Below are 25,747 nucleotides of genomic sequence, written 5' to 3'. Positions count from 1 at the left end.
TCTCTGCTGTGCTCTAAGTCTCTGTCTCCTCTAAATGAATCTCTCCCCAAAGCTCCTAAACTAGGAAGGCGTTTATAAAGCTATATTTTTACGTTACAAAAACATGAAATCTGCTCCGGTCTTCATCCTATGGACATCTTAGCATTCTTCCACGTCATCCATCATGTGAACTGGTTATCTCCTTTGTGGGAAACAAATAAATAATTCACACCACACAATTCTTTTCACAGTTTGAACCTTCTGATAAATCAACTGTTATTTTCACTGAATATATGGTCTGTAAACTGCAAAGAAAACGTAATTTACGCAGGAAGTCCTTAGGAACAAAATATGGTAATGTGTTTTGAAATACGTGTGCTTTCTATTCTTCATGGCAAGTAAATGAAGCTTTAATTTGGATATGAATGAGGCTCTGTTTAAAACGATAACATTTTACCAGCAACCAATACAACATCATGAAAATTACATGCGAAGCCTTCTCTATTTCACATACCAAAGGCTCATTCTACTGTTATCTGGAAGATCAAGTTGAATCTCTTCAAGCAAGCTGTATTTCTACAAAGCATTAATTCTACTTATCTGTCAATATTTTCTACACTTTTAAATGTCTTCTTAATTTATTACACACTTCACGTTTCTGCTGCACACATGTTTAATAATTTTTGTAAGTTAAAAATCACATTCTATAGTTGTGACAGAACCTAAACTAGTCTCTCAAACTATAAATTATGTTTTGGGCATTATTTAGCATTCTGATGAACATGTTTTATTGAAGGGAAAGTATCTGATTAAAGGCCTTTGAATATCAAGGGCCTTTTGTTTTCATGTTTTCAGCACCAAATGTCTGCGTGCCACGTTTAAAATCCAAGGCAAAGTTGTCATTCCAATTCGTTATGCAATTAAAACTTTATTTTTAAAGTAATTCCTGACAAATTTCAGTAGTTGACTATACAGTGATCAGAAGATGCCTTACTCATGTAGGGCGCAAGCATAAACTCATCAACATTTCGATTCTGGATTTCTAAGCTTGAGGCAGTAAATATTTACTGTAGAAAATCTAACAAAAACTATATGTAGACCACTTTGACAAGAAATTGAGAAGTTTGTGTGATCTTTCTAAGAAGCTGTAAAACTGAAATTTCCCAACAAATGATACATGTGGAACGTTTGCTTTTCAAATGTATTTTGAGCAGTCATATTAACTTTTGTGCCCATTGCCTGTGACTGTTAGAGAGATTTTTGATCTGCAAAACAAAATACAAGGTGATGGGTAAAATGCTTGAATTAATCTCAGCCACTGGCAATCACTCTGGCTGCATTCCATTCTATTGTTTTCACCCACCATGCCACTTTAGTCAAAAGCCCCCCTATGCAAATCAGTACCAACCCTGCTCCTCATGGGAATACTGCGACTGATATGCAGACATATTTCTCGTGCTCACTTTTCAAATGGCTGGGTCTATTCTGAGGTGGCATGGTCTTTAAAATAGGAATGCACTGTAATGCATCCTCTAGTAGTTTATCAGCCTCTAAGTGTAGTTCAAGCATTCTGTCCATCACGTTTTTTCTATTCTCCTCTGCAAAATACAGTATCAGCTTTTTGAACTACTTGTTAGGATGCACTAGGTTCAATGTGGACTTCAACCTAGGAAGTGCAGGAATTCCTTTAGGAGTCTTTCAATCTCTGAAGATAGCAACTAAGAAACAATGGAGGCAAGCCTACTCTGTAGAAGGTGCTCCAAACTCTTCAGAATGTTGCTGGTAAAGGTATATCATTGACTACCTTTCATTTGTTTTTTGCAGTTTGATATAATATGAACTTTGTCCAAGGATATAAGAGCACTTGGGACTAGATGTAATAACCTATTTCTTGTTGTAAGCCCGCCAATTCCATAAATCGCAGGGTATGCTAAAACAAAATGTAGTTTTCAAATGTACTAAAGCCAAATAGTGATTTGCTTACATGATACCAATTCACTAAATGGGTTTCTTGAAAAATGGCAATTCAGAAGTGGTGTGTATAGGGTGTCCCTTCCAAACAGAGATTCCCTATAACACATATTAATGCTCTGCGTCTGATATGCAGTTGAAAAACATTCATATTTGACCAACTCTTCAGAGGAGATGGAAGCCCATTCGTAAACAGAAGGGATCAATAGCAGACAAATTACATTTTCCATTTTCTTAATAAGGGCTACATTTAGGAAAAAATGGCTTGCTTTATTTAAATGTAATCATAGATGTGGTGGCTTGCTTACCCCAGCAGGCCATCATCCCCATGATGGCAGCAGAGCATAGTGGGTGGCAATGTAGGACCTACCTCATTAATATTCATGAGGTAGGTTGAATTGCGATCAACTGCCATTCAGTATTTTGCAAACCGACCTATTAGAATATACGTCGATTTACAAAACACCATTGGATTTGCTGAGAGTCTGTGTTCAAAATGTGACCACTTTTAGCTAATCAAAGCTGTGTACATTCAGCCCCAGATTACATCACAAAAGGGCGGATTAATTTTTAAGGATAAGTAGATTAAGTCATTTGTTCAGAATTACAGAATATTGCACTGGCGCTCTGGCTCAAAACCAGGTTCTCCAATTCCAAAATCAGCAGCTCCGGCCATTAAATCTCCTCCCATCCAATAATAACTAAAGAGGAAACATTTATATAGCCTCGCTCCATATATCATTGTCAGAAGTGTATAAAAAATTAAAAGTATGACCACATTTGTGTGTATGATGGACATTGTCACTGCATACAATTTGCCTCCTTTTAGAAACTAAGGCCCTCATTTATGACATTTTGGCATAGAGCAGCGCAATCAAGGCACCTTGCTACACTGCCATACGCCAAAGAGAAAGGGCAGGAATGCACCTTATTTATGCAATATGGTGCATTCTTATCCTTTCTTCCTGCACAGGTAGCGTGTCTGCAACCCAGTGCCAATGTAGGCACCCTTGCAACATGGTGCAAGGGTGCTTCTGTTGCATGGAGGAGTGTTTTTGTGCAGGAACGAAGAGCTTCCTGCACAAAAACAATCCTAAGAGGCATTTTCCTCTTCCTCTGTGTGCTGAAGGTCTGCCTCAAGAGGCTTAAAGAGTTGGCAGTACCCCAGGTTTACATAATTTTCTAAATCTGGGGCAGTGTCAAAAGCCATGAGTCTTGTGTGGGGAAACCCACTGCAACGGCAATGGAAAACTTCCGTGGTGCATAGTAAGGTGGTGTAGTGATTTGCTCTGTGTTGCCTTACTCAAGATTTATAAGGCCACTCAAAGTTAGGCAAGGTTGCTTTCCTTGGCTTCATATATAGGATTGAAAGCCTTACGTCATGCATGTGCACTTTATGTGGTGCAAAAGTGATACAGGGCTCTCATAAATAAGCTTGTAGGAGTTTATTTACTAAGGTTGTGTGTGGGTGCTCACATGGCACAAAGAAATAGAAATCATTGCATCAGTTTACTTACTGTTTAAAAGATCTGCAGGTGGAGCATAACATTTTGCCCCTCCGACCGTTGCAAAAAAGTACACACAGTTCAATAAGTCCCTTGAACAGAAATGCAAAGGAAGTGAATTGACTTAGTGACAACATGATACCTAAATCACACATCGATCTTTGAACAAAAAAAAACATTTCACCACCAGACTAGTCAATACAATAGAATGCCCCCTAATGCTATTGCTTTTTGCTTCATCCATGTAAATACAGAATTAAAGGAATTACTTTAATTCTGTAAGTGATCTGCCTTTTTACCATAAAATGGAAGGAAAATCTGGAGTGTGATTTAGAGGCATTACAAGGTCACACCACAAACACCACCTAATCAGACTCTGAGAAGAGAAGTACAATACAAGTCCAAAAATCATATCCAGAAAACTAACACAGCCACTGTCCAACGATCCTTTGCTACTCTATATCAATACTTGTTGAACCATTTAAAAAAAAAACAAATGCAGGCTTTTTGAAAGACTCACATTAGATAATTTCTATCTAGTTAAAAATCTCACATGAAGATAAAGTATCATCACTTCTTTTACCAGTTACTTAAATGTGTATATAATGAGGCTTTCTAATCCTTCAATACGATCACACATGCCTACAACTTTCCCAACTAAGCATGTACATATAGCTATCATTTAATAAAGGTTTGGCCATCATCTACTTAGGAAGGTGTTATGCAGCTCAAATCAACAATTATTTTCTTTCCTCCCATCATTAGGACTTGTAATACATTTCCAAGTTCAGTCGGCTTTCTCAGTTGCATCTGACTACATCAAGATGCCTCTCTCCAAAAGCAAAACATAAATATTGCCAATATATTCAGCCCTTGTTGTCACCAGTCTCACAAAAGTTTTGCATAGATGTCACATAAAAATCCTTATGAAGATTCATACTAGTCCTAAAGCATAACTTAACATAGTCAGATCATTTAGATTAAGCATGCTGCATTTCAATTGCAGACATCATCAATAACAAGATTTTGATATTCCCTTCATAACAGTGTGTATTCATTACTTCACATAAATTGGAGTCATGTCAGTGGATGGGGTATCGATAATGGGAGAAAAACGTTTACAGCTCTTAACCGCCCAATACATGCCTGCATGTGTTCTACCCACTTGCAAATGTATTACAGACTCCAAAGTAAAAGCAATAACTTTGTGAGCTAGTAGATGGAAGTGTGTATGTACTGCTCCACTATCTCTCAATAAAGTTAAAAAATGATTCCCATGCAATCTGATATGTGAAACATCTGTTCTCGCCACAATCCTAACCAACTTTCTTTCTTCCAGATAAGTAATGGAACAACATAGACTTCATTCAAACTTTCTAAATTGTTCTTTCAGGACCCCTCTCTTTTCTCTATTTACAAAAGCTACAAGTACATGTGCTGTGCATATATCTTATTTTAACATTATTCACTAGACAAGTAAATACACACTTAAGGTCACTATAGCATTCTTTTGGTACTATTAAGTTAGCAGACACAAGCCAGCTTTGACTTTCAGCTGATTGGTGTATCCCAAATTCTGAAATTTTAACATATATTTTAATATTGTTTAGCAGTTCAATGAATTGATTTAGCTGAGAATGGGTTGTAAATTCAAAATTGTTCTAAACAAGGGGCTCCAAATTCTGTCTTGCCAGGGGCTCCAAAAATCCTTAAGAAGCCACTGTGAACAAGACCCGTGTTGGCATACATTCTTGGCATACGCCTGCTTGCTGTACCACACCCTCAGAAATGTATCCTGGTGCAGAGAGGTATTCTGTCAAAGTATACAACACTATTCTTTTGCACCCCCTGGACTTCTCACAGTTACTCTCAATTAACTCCAACAAAGGCCATCTGAAAATCTACATATACCAAGTAGAGGAGCTATTATGAAGCACTAAATATTTCATGACAGTAACTTGTAAACAAAAAACCTGTTCATCTGTGCCTTCGACAACCCTAAAACCTGCTTACACATGCAAATAATAAATTTTTCACTACAATGTAAACCGAAAGCTGTCATTGTGCTTCCTAGAGCAACTATCAAAGATACACACTAATATTTGTCAATTTTGTTTCTGGTCTGCTTTTTCAATTTAGGTACAATTGTACCGCTGTTGACCCCATGGTGAACCTTTTCATTGTGACTGGTTCATACTTTTTCTGTCTATTAACAACTGTGTGTGCTTTAGTAGCACTAAACCCTTTGTCAAGTAATTTTGTGGAGTTATTTTTATACAGAATAGAAGGGCTGGCTAAGTGAAAAACATCTTCAGTGTTGTCATAAGTGTATTGTGTTCTTCTGTATTACCATCATATGTTCTCTAATATTTAGCATAAATGACAGGCAAAGTTATTTGGCCCAACATTTCTATCTGATTTATTGTACCTCAGTCTGCTCCGACCTTTCCTTTTTTTTTTTTTTTTATATTTTTTTATTTGCATCTTGGGGAATAACAGAGAAGAAAGATTCTTACATACAGCAACAACAGAATCAATACAAAAGCAAATACTCAACAGGAAAGAAATAAAGTAATGATAGGGCAGATTAAAAAAGAAAAAAAGGAAAATTTAAAAAAACAATTTTTATGACATAATTAATCCCCATATTCTGTCCACTTTCCGCTTAGTCTGCAGACCCCTTGTGTTCGCAAGAGAATGTTCCATGTTATATATTTACTTGACAAGGCTCCACCACTCAATAACCGTCGGTGAGTTCTGTTGAACCCAAACTCTAGCAATAGTCAGCCTAGTACATGTAATTAATATGTTCAATAAGTCACATAACACACTGTTTCCCCCTGACACACCCACAAGTACATCCCTTGATGAAAATATAATAGGACTAACGAGTCTCGTAGATACAACTTTAGTTATTCTATTCCAAAATTCAGCAAGTTGCGGACAGGAAAAGAACATGTGAATAATGTCAGCCCCAATTAGATCAAATTTTGGGCATTTCGTACGGTCACTGAAGTTATTATTTGTTGCCCATTTAAGAATCCTGTCCGGTGTATAATACAGTTGACAGATAGTTTTAAATAACTGCAATTTGAGATTTGAAGCTTGAACAGAAATATTGAGGCTATTTAAAGAGGAGATATTCAGATCTGATGGTACATTCATCGCCAGCTTGCTAGTCTATTTCTCAGCCAGCTTAGTAATATCATTAGTGTTGTACCCAGAAAATATTTTATACCCAATGCTGATCAGTGCTTTATCTGCTTCTCTATACATACAGTTCCAGACTTCAGAGTCTGTCAGAGTGGTAAGTTCTAACTTCCTCAAAAAATAGTCCCTAATCTGATAGTATTTCAACCTAGCCCCCTCGGACAAATTATAGCAAACCTTCAATCTTTCAAATGCAAAAAATCCCTTGTGATCATATAAATCTCCCAGTGTTTTAATGCCACATTCTGATAATACACGACCAGCTGGGTCCTGAAAAATTTCCGGTAAACCCGGGTTACACCACAAAGGAGTTTTATAATGAAACAGAGATATTTTACTCTTGACAAGAATGGAGCGCCAAATATTAACTGTGTCTCGTACCATCTTGAATTTTACGCGTTTAAAATAATTGGGGTCATTTAGTCTGTATAGAAACATATTTACATCCACTCCTAACAGAAATCTATGAAAATATAAACACTTATCAGGGATCAACAAACTACAAAAGTGAGTCAGAAAAGCGGACCAGTAATAAAGTTTAATATCTGGAAGACCCAGTCCTCCTTGATTAAAAGGAAGTTTGAGAAGTGACACAGCCCGCCGGGCTTTCTTATAGCCCCAAATGAAGCTACTAATAATACCTTCTAATCTATGAAAATAAGAGTTATTTACCCGTAAAGGGTTAGAACGAAAAAGGTATAAATATTTTGGTAGTATTTTCATTTTGACCAGATTTATTCGGCCAATAATACTGAGCGGTAGTTTATGCCATTTCTTAAATAATTTAGCAGTTTCCTTTAATAACGGTTCATAGTTTAATGCCACAATTGAATCAATGTTTGAAGAGATTTTTACCCCCAGATAGTTTGCTACATCACTTATCCCTATCACCGAAGCTGGTAGTTGATGATTCGAAATAATTTGAGTTTTGCTAGTATTAAGTCGATATCCTGACACTAAGCCATATTTCCGTTCTTCGATTACAATGCCCTTCAATGCTCCGACCTTTCCAATCTTAAATTATTTTCATTAGTTAGCTCTTTCACGAGTACTATTGCCTGTGGCTGACTACCAAATAGGTCTGTTGTCCACAATACTGCACAGATTATACAAGCAAATGTTGAATTGTCGATAATAAAGTACCATAGTATCATATACCAATCAATCAATCAATCATGGCATTTGTATCGCGCGCTACTCACCCGGAAGGGTCTCAAGGCGCTGGGGGGAGGGGGTTGCTACTGCTCGAACAGCCAGGTCTTGAGTTGTTTCCTGATGGCGAGGTGGTCCTGTGTCAGTCGGAGGTGGATGGGGAGGGAGTTCCATGTATTGGCTGCCAGGTAGGAGAAGGATCTTCCTCCGGCGGTGGCTCTTCGGATGCGTGGTACGGCGGCGAGGGCGAGGCTTGTAGAGCGTAGCTGGCGGGTGGGTGTGTGGAAGGTCAGGCGGTCGTTGAGGTACTTGGGGCTCAGGTCGTGGAGAGACTTGTGTGCGTGGGTGAGAAGCCTGAACGTGATCCTTTTGCTGACGGGGAGCCAGTGCAGGCCCCTCAGGTGTCCGGAGATATGGCTGCGTCGGGGGATGTCCAGGATGAGTCGGGCGGAGGCGTTCTGTATGCGCTGGAGTTTTTTCTGTAGTTTGGCTGTGGTTCCCGCGTAGAGGGTGTTCCCGTAGTCCAGTCGGCTGGTGACAAGTGCCTGGGTGACGGTCTTCCTGGTCTCGGTGGGGATCCATCGGAAGATCTTACGGAGCATACGCAGGGTGTTGAAGCACGATGAGGAGACGGCGTTGACTTGTCTGGTCATCGAGAGGGAGGAGTCCAGGATGAAGCCCAGGTTGCGTGCGTGGTCTGTTTGCTTGGGAGCGGTGCCCAGGGCGGGAGGCCACCAGGAGTCGTCCCAGGCGGAGGGCGATGGTCCAGGATGAGGACTTCCGTCTTGTCTGAGTTCAGTTTCAGGCGGCTGTTCTTCATCCATTCGGCGACGTCTTTCATCCCTTCGTGTAGGCTCGTTCTGGCGGTGTCGGGGTCTCGGGTGAGAGAGAGGATCAGCTGTGTGTCGTCGGCGTAGGAGATGATGTTGAGGTTGTGTTGGCGTGCAATGGTTGCAAGAGGTCTCATGTAGACGTTGAAGAGGGTTGGGCTGAGCGAAGATCCTTGGGGTACGCCGCAGATGACTTCGGTGGCCTCGGATCGGAACGGGGGTGGCTGACTCTTTGTGTTCTTCCGGCGAGGAATGAGATGATCCACTCTAGTGCCTTTTCTTGGATCCCGATGTTGCTGAGGCGTTGCACTAGGGTGCTGTGGCAGACGGTGTCGAACGCTGCAGAGAGGTCCAGGAGGATGAGGGCCGCTGTTTCCCCATTGTCGAGCAGGGCTCGGATGTCATCGGTGGCTGCGATGAGGGTGGTCTCGGTGCTGTGGTTGGCTCAGAACCCAGACTGCGAGGGGTCGAGGGATCCGTTCGTCTCGAGGAAGGCTGCAAGCTGTCTGTTGACGGTCTTCTCGATGACTTTGGCAGGAAAAGGGAGGAGCGAGATGGGGCGGAAGTTTTTGAGGTCGGTGGGGTCCGCTGTTGGTTTCTTCAGTAGGGCGCTGAGCTCGGCATGCTTCCAGCTCTCTGGGAAGGTGGCGGTGTTGAAGGATGAGTTGATGACGTCCCGGAGTTGGGGTGCGATGATTGAGTCGGCCTTGTTGAAGACGTGGTGGGGGCAGGGGTCGGTTGGGGATCCGGAGTGGATGGTGTTCATCATACGGGCTGTGTCTTCGGTGGTCACCGTGGTCCAGGTCCGGAGGGTGGCGGTGGGGGGCCTTGGTTCGACGATTGGGTGCGTGGAAGGTGCGCCGAAGCTGTTGTGGATGTCGGCGATCTTGCGGTGGAAGTACGAGGCGAGAGAGTCGCAGAGATCTTGTGAAGGAGTGATGTCGTTGTTGCTGGTGCTGGGATTGGAGAACTCCTTGACGATGTTGAAGAGTTCCTTGCTGTCGTGGGCGTTGTTGTCCAGTCGTTCCTTCAGTGATTTCTTCTTGGTGGTGCGGATGAGTTGGTGGTGCTTGCGGGTGGCGTCTTTGAGGGCGGTCCTGTTGTCTGTGGTCTGGTCGCGGAGCCAGGCTTTTTCGAGGGTGCGACAGTTCTTCTTGGAATTCTTGAGTTCGTTGGTGAACCAGGAGGCTTTCTTGCTTCTGGGTCTGCTGGGCGGGTTCTTAAGTGGCGTGAGGTAGTCGGCGCAGGCGGTCAGCCATTGTGTGAAGTTGCGGGCTGCTTCATTGGGGTCCGTTGTGCTGGCGGGTGGGTTCTGGCTGAGGGAGGTGGTGAGCTGCTCGGCGGTGATCTTGTTCCAGCTCCTGCGAGGAACCTGTTGCGGGTGATGGTGGGTCGTGGTTCTTCTGAAGCTGAAGTGGACGCAGCTGTGGTCGGTCCAGTGAAGTCTGGTGGAGTGGCTGAAGGTGATGTGCTTGCTGGCTGAGAAGACGGGATCAAGCGTGTGGCCGGCGTAGTGGGTATGGGGTGTTGACCAGTTGCTTGAGTCCGAGGTTGGCGAGACGTTGATTAGAGTATTAAACAATTAATTGTGAATGTTACCATGCAACTTGTGTAGACAACCTACTAAATGAGCATCTGTGGGAGATAAGATTTGGCCTGAAGGTAGGGAGAGGAGGATAATCAGAGAACGTTGGAGTACATCCTGACACTATATGGCCTAAAGAGAGAGTGTGGACAAAATGAACGAAGGCCATTGTGCTAGCCAATGATGTATGGAAGGGAGAAGGAACTACTGATAGTGACAATAGGACAGCGCCTTTAGGACCTGGGAATTCAACAGAGTAGCCCCATTTATGCTACTATAAGAAGGATAGGGGGCATCATTCGGAGGTATGGATCTCGTGTATCGCTGCTCCTAATTTGCTAAACCATGCTGTGGATAAATGTGTTGCGACATCACTTGGGGCCTCATGAATCAAAGAGTTTTAACCTTTCTGTTTCTATGGGAAAATGTGTTCGTACATATGGCCCTTGGAGATTTCTATGCTTCGCTGCTTTCATTATATAGTGTCATTATAAATTGCTAGGACTTTATAGCAGCATGAATAACACAGACCAAAAGGTTATTTCCATATCTACTCTCTGTTCATGATTACTTTCATTAAGCAAAGAGAGAAATCAGGCATTTCAGTAACTTATTTACATATGAATTCATCAATCAGATGTGGCAAATCATTTTACAGTTAGATTATTGAGTCTGCTAAAAATAACCCTAAGCTTATAAGAATGTACTCATTGCAAAACTACAAATACTGAAGCCAGAGAAATGAGCACGGAATAACAAACATTTGTCGATGGAAGAAAAGGAAAATATTAAAATATTAGAGGCTATTATGATTGAATCCTATTTCCTAAGTGTTCTTAGGCAGAATCTTTACATTCCTAAAATAATGATGACTGTTTCCAGGGTTTCCAGTGTTGGCATAAATAACACTTGCGGCTGGCATTGTTGTGAATAAAGCAGCATGGTGACATCCTGAGCAAGCTTTTATATATGTATGTGTATATACATATTCATTGAAAAAAAACAAAGGTTACTGGGATGTTATAGTTAGGCTCAAATCTCACTCGTACAAAGCCAATGAAATTCAGCAGTTATAGTTACCTGAGCTAACTCTAATTTATGCCCCCACAATACACTGCTTATAACCTCATATATTACATCACTCATGACATGGTCAGTGACATCACTCATGACATCACTAATCACATCTCAAATTACAGTGAATTTGTAAGGTTTGTGATAAGTGACCATCCTCCCCTGCCAGCTGTTTCTAAGCATTAGGCAGGACCTACCTGCCAGCTTTGTATGTGCCTCCAATTTTAGTCAGCAGCTTCTCCTTTTCTTGAGTTAGCAGAAATTTCAACAAACCATGTTTGCGTATTTGTACCAAAAATCAATGTTTGCAAAGATTTTTATTTTCTTTAACTGGTAATTTATTGTAAGAATAGCACTATTAACTATTTCCCTACCAAATTATGTATAAGTGTGAGTTTTTGAAACTGTATAGAATTATACAATACTTCCTGACAATTTCACTGGTAACATGGGCACTTTTGTTGATGTTTTGTTCGTTTTAATTTCCTAAATAACCACTGAAATGTGCAGTTTCAAATATCTGTTCCAAGGCTTGCTTACAGCTTTGTTCCTAATGTCAGATTAATATTTTGTGAGATTTCAGCAAGGATGGCTAAACCAGAATGAGTATGACTGCTTTTCTGCAAGCCCTTTTCCCATGGTTAAATCTCACGTATGGATGGCCTACAATTTCAGACAAGTGAGTTGCTGTGGATGTCAAAGGTTATGTTGGGCTGATTCATGTAATTTCTAAGTAGCATCATTTAGAGAAGAAAAGACTTAACAGCTACATATCATATCTATTCATAGTTGGAAGACACATGTCACTCCTGGTCAAACCTGAAAGATCTTTTAAGTGCTAGAGGATTTAAGAGGTCCATATGTGCTTTGGGTAATACATAACTTCAATAACAAAATGATGCTATGGGACCAATATGTATAAATACTTATTACAAATAGGTCTATTAATTACCCATCTGACCTTACATAATTTTTCAGAAATAAATCAACTCAGTTATATATCTCATTTACATCCTGAAACCTAAAGAAACCAATCCAAAGATAATATATATTCTTTGTGTAATGTGTTTTATTCACTCATATCTTTTTTTATATATTTATTCTTTTACTTTCCACATTTCTTTTTCAAACAAAAATACAATTCTTTCGGGTTCTTTAAATCTAAAAAAGCAATATATACAAAGTTATCACACAATATATATAAATCTCAAAACGAGATTTGAAATAGGAAAAGTGAAAAATTTACTACATTATTTACATAATGTTTCAAAAATAGCCCCTATTCTTTAAATGGATACTCTATACCTTGTTATCTAAAGAGTATTCCGTAATTTTACTGGTACACCCTACTTTCGCAGTTTCCTTAAAGTCGATTATTTTGTCCCTCCTGTTTTAAACTGCTCTTTTCTTAATTGTCACCAAATTTAAATTCATTGGGTGTCCGTTTACAAGGTTGTCGACGCGTTTCAGCCCCTTTAAATTCTGGGCCTCATCAGGACTTGGGCTTGAGCATACATACAGAATTATGTTGCACCAATACTTTTGCAAAAACGTTTCCAGTTGGATTACGGAAGTCGTGACTGATAGGGTATATTTATTCTGGGTATACACCTGTCCACTTATCTTCTATATAGATCGAGGATTCACTTTTATTATTTCCAAGTGATTAACGCAAAATATGCCGCCTCGGTCACCCGGACATAATTTGTGTGGCGACAGTCCCACCACGGATCTAAAAATCCAAAAGTGGCGCCATAGTACTCTCATCTTCTGGTCACCGTAAATCGCCTCTCTCCTCTTCCTTGTGGTCCATATGTGCTTTGGGTAATACATAACATCACATAGACTCTGAGCAATGAAAACCAAACATTTTAGAATTATATTTCTATCAATTAAATATTGCATTTTTCAAAATATGAAAACCTAAACAAGTGACACCTCACTTGATGCCTGGCCGTACAGCTACGAATCAAATTCAACACCTAATATTAAATTATATATATATAATTATATAACATTGCCAAATGTAGAATTCTCGAATATCCTTTTGTTGTTTATTTAATTAAGGATTCAATTTTGTGGTTTGTTTCAATTGAACAAGCAAAAAGCAAAAACATATATGTTCATTAACAACATCCATTCTTTTTTAAAGGATTGTGAACAAAGTTTATTTTAGTATTCTTAAAAACACTAAGGGGCAGATTTATGTTAACTGGCGCATCCCCAGGGATGCGCCAGTTAACATGCGCCACAGTGCGCCACAGCTCCGCCACCCATGGTGCGCCGCATTTATGATGCGGCGCACCATGGGGCAAAAACGGCACAGATGCGTGACGCATCTGTGCCGTAAAGGTGACGCATTGCTGGTCACGCAGCAGCTCCAGCAAGGCTCGGGGGTGCCCCATCTCCACAATGCTGCGTCAAGACCTACGCCTGCTTCAAGCAGGCGCAGGCTTTTGACGCAGCATTGGCCTGAAAGTGACTGAGTGAAATCTTATAGATTTCACTCAGCCACTTTTGCGAGGCGCACCTGCCCCGGAACGCCCACCCTGCGCCGGAACGCCCACAAGCGGCGCAGGGCTTTACAACGTGACGCATCTGCCTAGATGCGTCACGTTGTAAATCGTTCGCAGGGATGCGCCATGTTTACGCCGCTTTGCGTGACGCAACAGCGGCGTAAACGTGGCGCAAGTGCCTCATAAATCTGCCCCTAATTGCTTAAACATGTCCAATGCATTTCTGGATAGGGAATCCCTTCTTCAGAGGCCTCTATAATTACAAAAGGAGCAAAACTGGATATGAAAATATACTGTATAATATCCAAGGAGGAACACCCCACCCCTGTGGTATGAGTCCAGGAGGAATGGTGAAAGATGTGATAAAAGTTCACAGATGAGTAATCGTGCTAGTGTATCCAGAAGAAAACAGAAATTAGTGACACTGAAGCAATGTGAGACAATATTCCCTAGAGATCCCAAGATATACATGCAAAACGAATGAGATATGTGAATCTGTGCACTTAAACACCTGAGCACCAGACACCACATCAACCACTGTGATGTGTGAAATACCATAGTGTGAAAAAACACTTACTGAATATCTATAACAAGTTCCTACTATCAATCAAAAAATATAGTCATAAAAGTGAGTATGCACGAATGTGATCTGGGAGAAACAACAAGAAGATTGCACACCAGTCACCTGCTAAATAAAATACCCTAAATGTATCACAGTGTGCTTCTAACAAGGTTAAAGTACCTTAAGCAGATCAGTATGCAAGTAAAACGAGCTAGATTGCAACACAATATCTAGGAGCCAAAAATAGAAACTGGCAACACTGAAAGAACGCAGAAGCAAAGCCATGTCAGTATTAAGAACCACATCGAACTGAACAAAATATAGCCTAAGCTGTGGCTACAGTATTACCTTGTAGTGTGCCCGAGTGTCCATAAGCTGGAGAAAAATGCCATATGCTGTAGAAACCCGTGGTGAGTGCACACCAATTCTTAAAGCGAAGCAAAGCAATGCAAAACGTACTGGCATGCGTGAACGTAAACGTGATCACCATGTTGGAGCATGTCACCATTAGTGTTGTAGAAACGGCGTGCAAGCTGCAAAGACATAAAAACAATATTAAACTGGCCAAAATAAAACATGCTGAAATGAAAAATGCTTAGGGCAAAAACCTGCCAATCAACCAAAATACTCCTGAAACTGTAAACATGAGCTATGTGATATTGTCACCAAAACAGGGGGCGCCATAATAGAATCAGGCAGAAAACTACTACCATGCATGAGCAATGATTAAGACTCGATCACGATTGCCGTCTTAAAGAGTATAGCCCACGAAGGGTAGCAGTCCTGCCCCCACTGTGAATGTATGAAAATGATCACACCAAAAATAAGACTGCGCGTGAAAGTGCACGTAATCTTAATATCGCGCAATGACAGTGAATTGTGAACCTACATATATGATACACACGAGTGAATGCGGAATGCTAGATAAGAATGAGGGCAAAACAAAGCACCCTCTTACTAATTGAATGTTGTGGGAGCCTAGAAAAGGGAAAATGATCTTCCAAGGGGAAAAAACAGGTAACAAAAGAAACAATTTCTCATGAGAAAAAGAACCCTTGTCACCAATGTAGAAGACGTGAAGTTGTATCTCAGATTTGCGATTATGGGGCTGAATGTGCCAAAATGAAAATGAGGAAGGAATGGGCCACTGTGTACCCAGGATCCTGTTCAACAAATTATATAACACAGCAGCAGTGACACAGTATACACCTAATACCAAAATCATATTACAGAATGGATTAACATGAACATTCTCGATACAATGCACTTTTCTTTTCACAATCAAGTTCATTTTATCATTCATCCCATTGGGGGTCATAGTATTACATTTCTTTATCCACCAGATCTCCCATTGGGATAACAGTTTAGAATTGTCTTTGTCTATACTGGTGTGTAAAATCTCCAGAATTAGGAACCTAAGTTGAGCTATGTTATGTTTGAGTTCAAACCAATGTGCAGCTAGATTGGATTTAGTATTCTTATTGCAGATCATGCTCTTGTGTTCAGTTATTCTGATCTTAATCTTGCGTTCAGTTGTTGCATGTGTACATTAAGCCACAAGGGAATTTTATATATTAAATAAAAAATTTGAGTTACAATCGCCTGAACGTCTTAATTCTATAGGTGTCCCTGTCTGTGGATGGGTGACGGTGTTACCCAGGATGACATTGTTGCAATAAATGCAATTTTGACATTTTAGATTTCGATTTGTAGAGGCAAGCAACCTCTCCTGACCTGCACGCAAACCAGAGAAAATATGGGCTAGTAATACTTTCATTTCAGGAGCAGTTAAGGTGTGCGCAACACAACCCACTTCATTTTTAAAAATATGCCAGGTTTTATTTTCCTAGCAAAACATTACTTGTGCCTGTATGAATCTCCAGTAATTCACTTTTCTTTATTTTCTATAACATTTCAGATAAAGACTTTAATTTCAATAAGCGGGTTATAGTTGAGAGGGCTGTGATTATTTTCCTAGAATGCATGCTCTGATAATCTAAGAACTTTTTTATACATCACTTCGGACCCCACTTCTCTCTTATCGAAGTACTCTGAATAACAGATGATACAATTACCCAAATTATTGGTTTGCAGTTGCTAACCTTGGAAGTTTTTGTTGTCTTTGCCGAGAAGTGGTTAAAACAATCAGCTATTCTTTGTGGAGATATAATTTGAATGGCTATACTACAACGTCTAAACCTTCCATGCTCTGCTAATTTGTGAACAATTTCAAATTTTTCTTACCGAGGGAATTGGTTAATAAACTTGTTTGTGTAGTAGTAAATGGCCCATGTTTCTTAAGTACTACTCAGCTTCTTGGAGGTATGTACATGCTCCATAGATACCCACTGAATAGTGAGATTCGTGATTAAAATGCCTGGAAGAATAGCTAGTAGAATTGGTTATACAGAGAAAAGAAAGTATGATTTGAAGTGTGTAAGACTAGACTTCTGTAAGAATTAAAAAGGATTGGTGAAATCTAAAATGTTGGTAATGCTATGACTCCATTTTAAAAGTGTCTTTTGTATTCCATCCACAGCAAGGTTGCAGCTACGTAAACTTTCTGCAATGGAGAAGTTACAAATGGAAAAACCAGTGAAACACTTGTACTCCCTCTTACATATCCTTTTAATCGTAAGTAAATTACATGTGAACAGCAGTTGCTAAGATGGCAATTTGGTCCTTTAGAAATGTGTCAGAGTGCTTTGCTCTTCTTTTAGTGTAATAAAGTAATGCTAATGAACCATTGAATGTTAGATGACATTGATGTGGCTGTAAAAAAAATAGCACAGTACAACATACATCTTATATCATTGTTGCTACTGGGATAGCACAAAATATGTAATATTATCAATACACAGGTATCTTTATAGAAGGCGGTATTTAATGAAACAGCTATGAACTATAGAAGCAGTCTAAAATAATCCTTACATTCCCTTTTTGTTTTTTTGAGTTGTGTAATGATGTAGGAAAGGTTTATTATTAATGTACGGATTGCTTCAAGATGTACAATACAAGATGCATAGTCAAAGTGATTTTTCCTTACATATTCTCATTGTATTCCCATTTTGGATGTTTTATGGGCAAAATACCAAAAGCATTGAATTGAGAACTTCTTTTTTTGTTGCTGTTTTCCTTCACATGTTTACATATATTTCACCATTTCAAAACAATAACAGAAGAACAGCAGGGAAATGGCATAAAACAATGTAATCTAATTATGAGCCATTAATAATCCTTTATAGTCTTGTACCGCATTCCATGGTCGTAATTTCTTGTTTTTGCTTGGTCTTGTAAATGTCTTGGTAATTTTGTCCATTTCAAAGAAGACAGTATATTCGCCATCTTGTAGTCTGAGGTGTGAATCACTTTCTGTGGCTTAATATGTAGATTTTCATGTTGGATCCATGTTTGCTGTATATTGGTGATCTGTCATTATGTCGGTAGCGCCCAAATCAAAATGAGTGGTAAACACCACTAACATTTTATAGCTGCTAGAAGTGAGTTATCTGTTAAAAACATAAAAAGCATGTACCCCTTTTAAGTGAATGGAATACACATTACCAGCCATGAATGCTATGAGATGGCCTTTGCTTTTTAAAGATCACTTTAGAAATACCTTTGTTTTTAGTTTCTGAACGTGTATTTTTTTAAACTGCACAGTCAATCTTATCCTCCTGTTGAGAATATAGAATTGCACAGACTAAAGAGGGCAGCTACTTACTGCTGTAAACGGAGGCGGTGCAGGTTCTCAGAGAGCAATTTCTATACATTGCATGTAGAAGAGCAGAACATTATGAAGCATTGGCTTTTTTTTTAAAGCCTTTATTTAGCCATTTTTCAGTAATACAGTGTACAAAACAGCAGAAAGAAATAGGAAGAAAGAAGTCAATAAGCACAGAGATGAGCAGGGACAGGAGGTGAAATAATGGAGCATTTATAAATACATGTTTGTCCATATATACCAAATAATATAGTCAATAACATGACCTCACTGTGGAAATTAAAGAGGCAATAGCTGTTTCCGTAGTGGAGAAAAAATGGAATAGTTTCAAAGAAGATGGCGGAGAAAGGGCACAGTAGATGTAGTATCAGTCCATGGTGTTGTGGCTGGTGTGGATATAGTCCGATGGTGATGCTGGTGGAGTGGGCTGTAAGGAGTCTGAAGGTAAAGAAGGAGATAGGAACATAGAAGCTGCCAAATATCTTTTGGTCAGGCTGTGGGGATTTGCAGCATAGCAGAGACCTCACTACTGAGGTCGCAATAGGGCATGCTTCGAAGCCAAGCCTGAACTGTGAGGCATGTGTTGCTGCCAAAGCAGAGCACAATCTCTCATTTCACCAACAAAAGTGCAATGGCAATGAAACAGCGATAGGCCTTGGGAACGGACAAGACATTGCCCAGCAGAGCTAGGAGCAAAGAGGGGGTCAGTGTTCAATTGCGGGAATTCTGCATCCAGGGATCTGCATTTAACCTCTTTGCTGCTTCAAACATTCCGTGCCGGTGCAGGCATCTCTATTAAGCGGGCGGGGCAGTGTCGGCCAACGGACGTGCGCAGCACTACGGAGCTAGTGCTCGCGACGGACGTTGGCCGACAGAAGCAGCGAACGGTTTAAGACAGGAGGGTGACCTAGAAAGGTCAATTCTGGACTAGACCTGTCAGAGTCATGTAGGACCGGCGACGGTAATGGAGCATTTGTGACAGTGATTAGGGGATAACACTTTAGTCTGCATGCAGCTGAAAGTCCAATCCTTATCAGAGAGGGGTTATGCCAGGTCATCTTCCCAACGTTGGCGTGCATATTTTGTACATTTTGGATATAAAGTGTGACCCATCCGGGTTTTTAATTGGGAGAGTAATAGAGGGGAAGTACTCCGGGGCTAAGGGGTAGGAAGGGAGATGAGCTTGTAGTGTGCTATGCAGTCTGTTGTAAATTAATCTGTCCATAAATAAGCTGGCCATGTGTGAAGTGTCTATGACATACCTGTCAGGAAAAAAGGTCCCCAAATGTGTTGAGGCCATGAGCCATCAATGTACGTTGCACCATTCCCTCGGTTGTCAGTAAAAGCCAGGGATTTGGTGCGATTGGGAGTTCAGGGGAGTACAGAGTGGTATAGCCTAGTGTACTGCTGAGGTTTTGCAATAAGTTTGGGACCACCTCTGTAGGAACAATCAAGGTCAGGGAGAATAGGGGAAATAATAACACAACAAAAAAAAGTCTCCCTCTTGACCTCAAATCCTTTTACACTTGAATTAATCCAAATCCATAACGTGAGCACCAAAAAACATTACTTTTATCAATAACCAAATACTCAAACAATTAACATAAAGATATTATTTTATTTCATTTCTTTTATCAAAAATGTTTTCATCGGGGGAGGAGCCAAGATGGCGACCGGAGCTGACCTGTAGGCTCCCGGCTCCGCCAGTCCTTTTCAGCCGTACCGATATCCTGATTCTGATCCTGGCGGAATTGACGGCAGAGTGGGTGCGATGCGGCGCTGATCCCGGCGGTGCTTTCCCGGACCCTCGACCTGCCCGGCAACCGGAGATAGCCACTTGCCAGTCCGTAGCCCGGGACCCCGCTTGTACGGGCTCGTCCTGCCGTCCCTCGGAGACCTGCTGTCGGCCGGAGTGCTCCGTCGGCGCTGGCTGCTGGACCACCGGCGTGACCCTTGAGAGGCGCTGCCTGAGCCCACCCACCTGAAGGGATTCATAGCGGGCGGAGGGACGGCGACGCTCACGAAGCTGATTACCCCATCGGAACGGCGCCTTTGTTTGAGGCTGAAGGTACGGGGTGAAGATTGCCCGGCCATGTTGGATTGCCCGGGACTGCCTGACCCCATGCCTCTCTATCCGGGATTGTCAGGGGGCGCCTAACCTGCACTGCGTGTCTCCCTGGCACGGCACATACCCCCCCGCCAGCATTGAAAGGGCGTATACTAGTGCTTTACTTATCCTGGTGACCGTCCCGGGGGTTTTGCCATAATGGCTTTGTGTGCTGACATGTTTTGTGGGGAGATGCCCCCGTCCTCGCCAGTGACCTGTGCTGCCCCGCCTGTAGGTGAGCCCGAGGTTCGAGAGATTCCCCCGGGACCTGTGGGACAGCCTATATTCTCTCTTGGCACCGTTCTGTCCGCTCTGTGCGACCTCCGGGCGAAGATGCACTGCTGCTACGGAAGATTGGGAGGCAAGCTAGATGACATGGCGTCTTCGCTGCGGTGGGACAATATCGATCTGGTTCCGCAAAGCTGCCGCCTGCCCCCGCCTACACTGCACGAGGACACGGCGCTTTCTCCGGCCTGTTGGACACCTGAGCCCGCTTCCTATTTTGTTGGCACCCAAGATCGCCCGCCTGACGGCTCCACCCGGGATACTTTGTTTTCCCTTACAGTGAAGAGTGATACATTGTGGCTGGACTTATTATCGTGTGCGCCTCGGGATCTATCTGTGGCATTGCTGGTTCTACCGTCTGCTCCTGTGTTGTGCCCCCTGACTTTGCTGCCTCCAAACTCGTGTACTCCTGGTGTCTCTGTGGAACTTTCTGCTACATTCGACGGATTTCCTGGTGACTCTTTGCGGCCATTTTGCGCTCCCATATTGCTTTCGTTCTGTCTCTCGCCATTTTGTTTCTTTGTTCTGCGGTGGGTGGGCCTCTCTGGGGAAGCGCATCTGGGGGTGTATCCACGTTCGGGCCAGGGCTAGGCTGCCTTTCCTGTTATCGGCTTCTTGGCTGGTTGACCGGGGTCTGGGATTGGTTTTTTCTTTGCATCAAGATTATTTGACCGCTGTGAATTGCTGTTTCACCTTTTCTCCCCGGCCATATTGACTCTTTGTATCCGAAGGGATGGGTTTCCCTGGGGGGTTGTCTGCAGGGTTGCATTCACGATTGGGATAGGGCTAGGCTGCTTTTCTTTGCCATCGACTACCCGGCTGGCGAGAACGGGAATGGGACTGTTTTGTACATGCCTCGAGCGCGCACTGCGTGATGACTTTCTCCGCCTGTATTAGTGTTGCTATTTGCTACTGTACTGGGTGTTCAGGGAGGAAGGTTTTGTGGACTGCGATCTTCCTACCCCAGCCCTACTACTATGTCTCTTGCCCTAGGCGGCCAACAACCTCGCCCTCAGCATTCATGGAGCCGTTGCTACAATGACTGGTTATCCTGGCCGACTGCGCCTATTCTGTGATGTTATCGATTAATTGTACTTTGCAACGCACTGATGCTTTGAATGCGCAGCTCCTTTGCTTGATGGCGCTGTTTGGGAACGGTGGCGTCCATTTTGTCTAGGACCATCTCCTTTATGTTGAGTACGGCCATTTGGTCTCTTTGTTTTCAGTGGGGGCGGGCCCTCTGAGGGAGTCATGTTCTGGGATACGGTTGCGGACGGGCCAGGGCTAGGGGGCATTTTTTCTATGGCCATGTGCTTGATTGGCGGGTGGGATTCGGGCTGGGGCGCTTTTTCATTGTGTGTCGCTGTCCTCTGTGCTGACTTTCCCCACTCTCTCGTGTGCATAGGGCTGTCCTGTTGTGTTCGGGGTGGACGATTTACTTGTGGCCGGGGTGACCGAGAGCATATAGACTTGGCCCTGGGGGACCCAGTTTGCACGACATTTTATTATGTTTCTTGCGTTGAATGTGCTGATTTTCCCCACTTCAGTTTGTAATTGCTATGTCATGTTCTTTATTCTTGCTGATGGGGGGGCGTACTTTGTGCTGGCCGGGGATCTGAGTGTGACTGATTCTGCCATTCTTTTGTACCTATCTCTTCCGCATCTACTGCTCTGCACGGCATGACGGTTTTGTATGGCTGGGAGTCCGGGAGATCTGGTATTGGGTGGGCTCCTCCCCACTTTCTCTTTTTCTGGGAGTTGTGGATTGGTTTATTCTTTTCTCACTCCCTATATTTCAAGTGTGAGGGGTTCTCTTTCCTTTTTCTTCACTTTTCTTTTTCTTCCCTTTTTTCTTGCTCTATATTTCGGGTTCTTTAATGGGCGACAGACACTTTGCCGGGGGGGGGGGTAGGCCGTAGCCTCCGCATTGGTGTAGGGTGGGGGGAGGGTTTTATTTTTCATTTAGTTTCTATGGGCCTTATTTTTCTATGTTTCTGCGCTTTCTTGCTCTGTTTCTGTACTGGGTCCGCGGTAGGGGTTGACGGGGAGGGGGTGGCGCTGTAGGTGGGGCGTAAATGCTGGCTAATTATCTTGTTGTTTTACTTTGCACCGCCATACTGTCTGTGGTCTTATTTTCCGTTGTTGTTCTCAATGATGATGCCACCTGCCTATGTTGTGATTCTAATGTGTGGACTCAGTTCCCCTTATCTCTTATTCTTTACTGATTTTTGTTTAGATTGGGAACGAACTTAAAATTAACCTTTAATGCTCCTGTTCCTCGGTGACATGATTCTATTCAGTGTAACGTTTATTAATTGTTGCTATGTCATCTGCTGCCGCTGAGGAAATGTATTGCTTGCGATTGTGCTTCAAAGTGTCGTGGCCGGCCTGACGGTTGTGGGCCCGTATTTGTTCTTTTTCGTGCACAATAAAGGTTTTCAAAAAAAAAAAAAAAAAAAAAAATAAAAAAATGTTTTCATCATAATACTCTTTTTATAAAATTTTTAATTTAACATAAATTATTACAAAAATTCTTTTAGTGGTAGAACTTTATTGTTTGATTAATAAAAATCATTACAATAGTAAACATTTATCAAAGATTTTAAAAAAAATGTTTAAAAACGTGTATCGATATTACTAAAATATTTACACATAGTACAAAAGACACGCATTTTATCTTGGAGTTGCATCTTAGCTTTAAAACATTTGTTTTAGTTTTTTTTTTGTTGTTTTGTTTTTTCTCTGGGGATCCACCTAAGGGTGTCCATTTAGTCCATTTGTATCATTACAGTGGATTAAAAGGAAAGGCTCATCCATAAATGATTAAAAAGACCTGGCCATCCATCTTTGTTAGTGAAATATTAACTTCATCTGATCAGTGCAACTTAATAACGGGCAATTAAAAAACAGTGGGGACCAAGGTTGGCCCTTCTGATTTAACATCTGCTAAGGACACGTGCCAAGACCCTAGTCGTTAAGGATGAGTGGTTGGTAGCGCTAATGGCGTGGGTCCATTAATATGGTGAAGGCCCTACATGTAGTGATTTAAATGTTCTTCGAGCGCACGGGGCAAAAGGTAATCCGTGTGAGAAAAGGCCGATTTCGGTGTAGCAAAGGGCTTAGACCGCCCTTTTATAATTGACTATTATTTACTTGCTTGCTCTCTCTGGTTATAAATGTTCTTACTGCTCGTGTCATGAACTTAGTAAACCGAATATTGAGCAGTGAATTGTCCGGATTCATTGAAGCAATAATAGCTTGTCGGCACGTGCGGATGCCAAGTTTATTCCATTCACTCTTTAACATGATTTTTCGGTCGTCAAGTAGTGTGGGGCAGAGACATGCCACATGCTCAATCGTTTCCTTGCTACTCCCGCAACCCCTGCACATTATGTTGTTGTTTATGCGTTGCCATCTCGGCAGGTGGTGCAGGAACGGCCATTCACCCATTCTGGGGGCCATGAATCTTTTTTTCCATTGCACAGAATAAGTACATGACAGATTTGGGGCCATAGTCCCTGGCTGGAACCGTGATACAATTGACCAGGCATGCTTACGTTGGGCCAATTGGGCTCTGTCTGAATGGAAGGACCAAAGGTGGACGTTCCTTTTAATGTGGATTTTCAGTGCCTGCTGAGGTGGATTCGAACTCCAGATTTCTTCTGGGTCCAGAAGTTTTAGGGAATGTTGTAGATAGTGCCAATATGATCTACCAAGTTGTCCGGCTGAGATTTCCTGCCATAAAAGAGCCTCCAGTGTTCCTTCTCTGGAGGTACGCAACTTGTTACACAGCCTGATGAAGGCTCCGGCCCCTACTGCTTGATGGTCTTACAGGCCAAACTCGAGACGTATTTGAGCGAGAGATGAAGATTTCGGGAGGCTCAACACTTGTTTGAATGTTCTTGTTATTATTTTATTCACAAGGTTGTTGTCCTTCCCTTGCATGATCTCCTGGCTGTAAGTAAGGAAATTGATGATTTTTGCCTTCATAACTGTTATGAGTGGGGTCAGACTCAGCCCAGACAGTTGCCTGGCAAGTGACTTAAATGCCACCTGGATTGTCAAAGCTTTGGCTTCTACCTTGTCTCTATGTTTGGAGAATGTCCCCCTTTTATCCATGTGGACCCCCAGGTACTTATAAGAGATGGCTTTGTCAACACTTTTGCCATTGTACAGCCAGCTGCCTCCTCGATATTTCCTTGACCCAAAGGTGATTGCCCTTGTCTTTGTTAGATTCAATTCCAGTTTGTTCCCAGTGGTGTAAAGGGACAATTGATCCAGGAGTCTCTGCAGGCCTACCCTGGTTTGGCTCAGCAGCACTAAGTCGTCCACGTACAGTAGGTTGCTGATTCTTACCCCGGCAAGTTTTGGAGGATGGGAGTTGACTTCGTCAAGCGACTCTGACAGGTCAGAGATGAAGAGATTGAAAAGAAGGGGCGCTAACACACATCCTTATTTCACTCCGCGTGATGTTGGGATTTTCCTTGAGGTATATGATCCGTCCCCGAGTTTTATGCGGATCCATGTGTTGGTGTGTAGCGCAATTATTGCTCGTAGAAGAATTGGTGGAATCCCTAGTTTCTGCAATTTGAGCCATAGTAGACTAGGGGGGAAAGCGGTCAAAGGCGGCCTTAAAGTTCACGAAGCAGCCATGCATTAACATTCCTGAGGAAGCCAATTTGTCCAACAAGACGGATATTGTAAGCAAATTTGTTATGGTGCCTGATTTTTGCACGAGTCCTGTCTGGTTAAAGGGTATTAGGTTATTTTTTGATGCCCAAGACCCCAGATCTTGAAGGAGCATTTTGGCATAATATTTTGATTCTACATCCAATAGGGCGATCATCCTATAGTTGTTCGGGTCTGATCTCTTGCCTCCCTTGTAAATTGGATGTATAATGGCGCCTTGCCACAAATCTGGTAATGTCGAATTGGTCCAGCAATAGGAAAATAGGGGTGCCAGTTGATGGGCCCAGAATACTGTGTCATTTTTAAACAGCGCCTGTGGTAGCCCATTTGGCCTTGGGGCTTGTTCTTCTTGAGGTTGGTGGTCCTCAATCTTGGGGGACTGTTTGCCCGTTTGTATTATGTCCCGGTACTTGAATAGTGTTATTTGAAAATTCTCTTTGTGTCTTGACCTACACTCGTCCTCATGCTGGTCTATCTTTGCCCGGTTTTTGTTGTCCCTTAATGAATTTACCATATTTGTTAAAGCTGTCGGGTCTTCGGGTCTGGTCTTGACCATAT

General features: G+C 42.1%; 1 protein-coding gene across 1 annotated transcript in view; it reads left to right on the top strand.

Annotated features, from left to right (window-relative positions):
* Positions 1-25,747, top strand: part of CALCR (calcitonin receptor) — a 2,001,221-nt gene that overhangs the window by 228,010 nt on the left and 1,747,464 nt on the right. The window contains exon 3 of the mRNA XM_078664409.1: positions 16,924-17,018. Within this exon, the coding sequence (XP_078520535.1) occupies positions 16,924-17,018 (95 nt within the window). The remainder of the gene's footprint in view (positions 1-16,923; positions 17,019-25,747) is intronic.

The sequence above is a fragment of the Lissotriton helveticus genome, chromosome 10, assembly GCF_964261635.1.
Source record: "Lissotriton helveticus chromosome 10, aLisHel1.1, whole genome shotgun sequence".
Lineage (NCBI taxonomy): Eukaryota > Metazoa > Chordata > Amphibia > Caudata > Salamandridae > Lissotriton > Lissotriton helveticus.
This window is presented reverse-complemented; position numbering and strand designations above follow the sequence as displayed.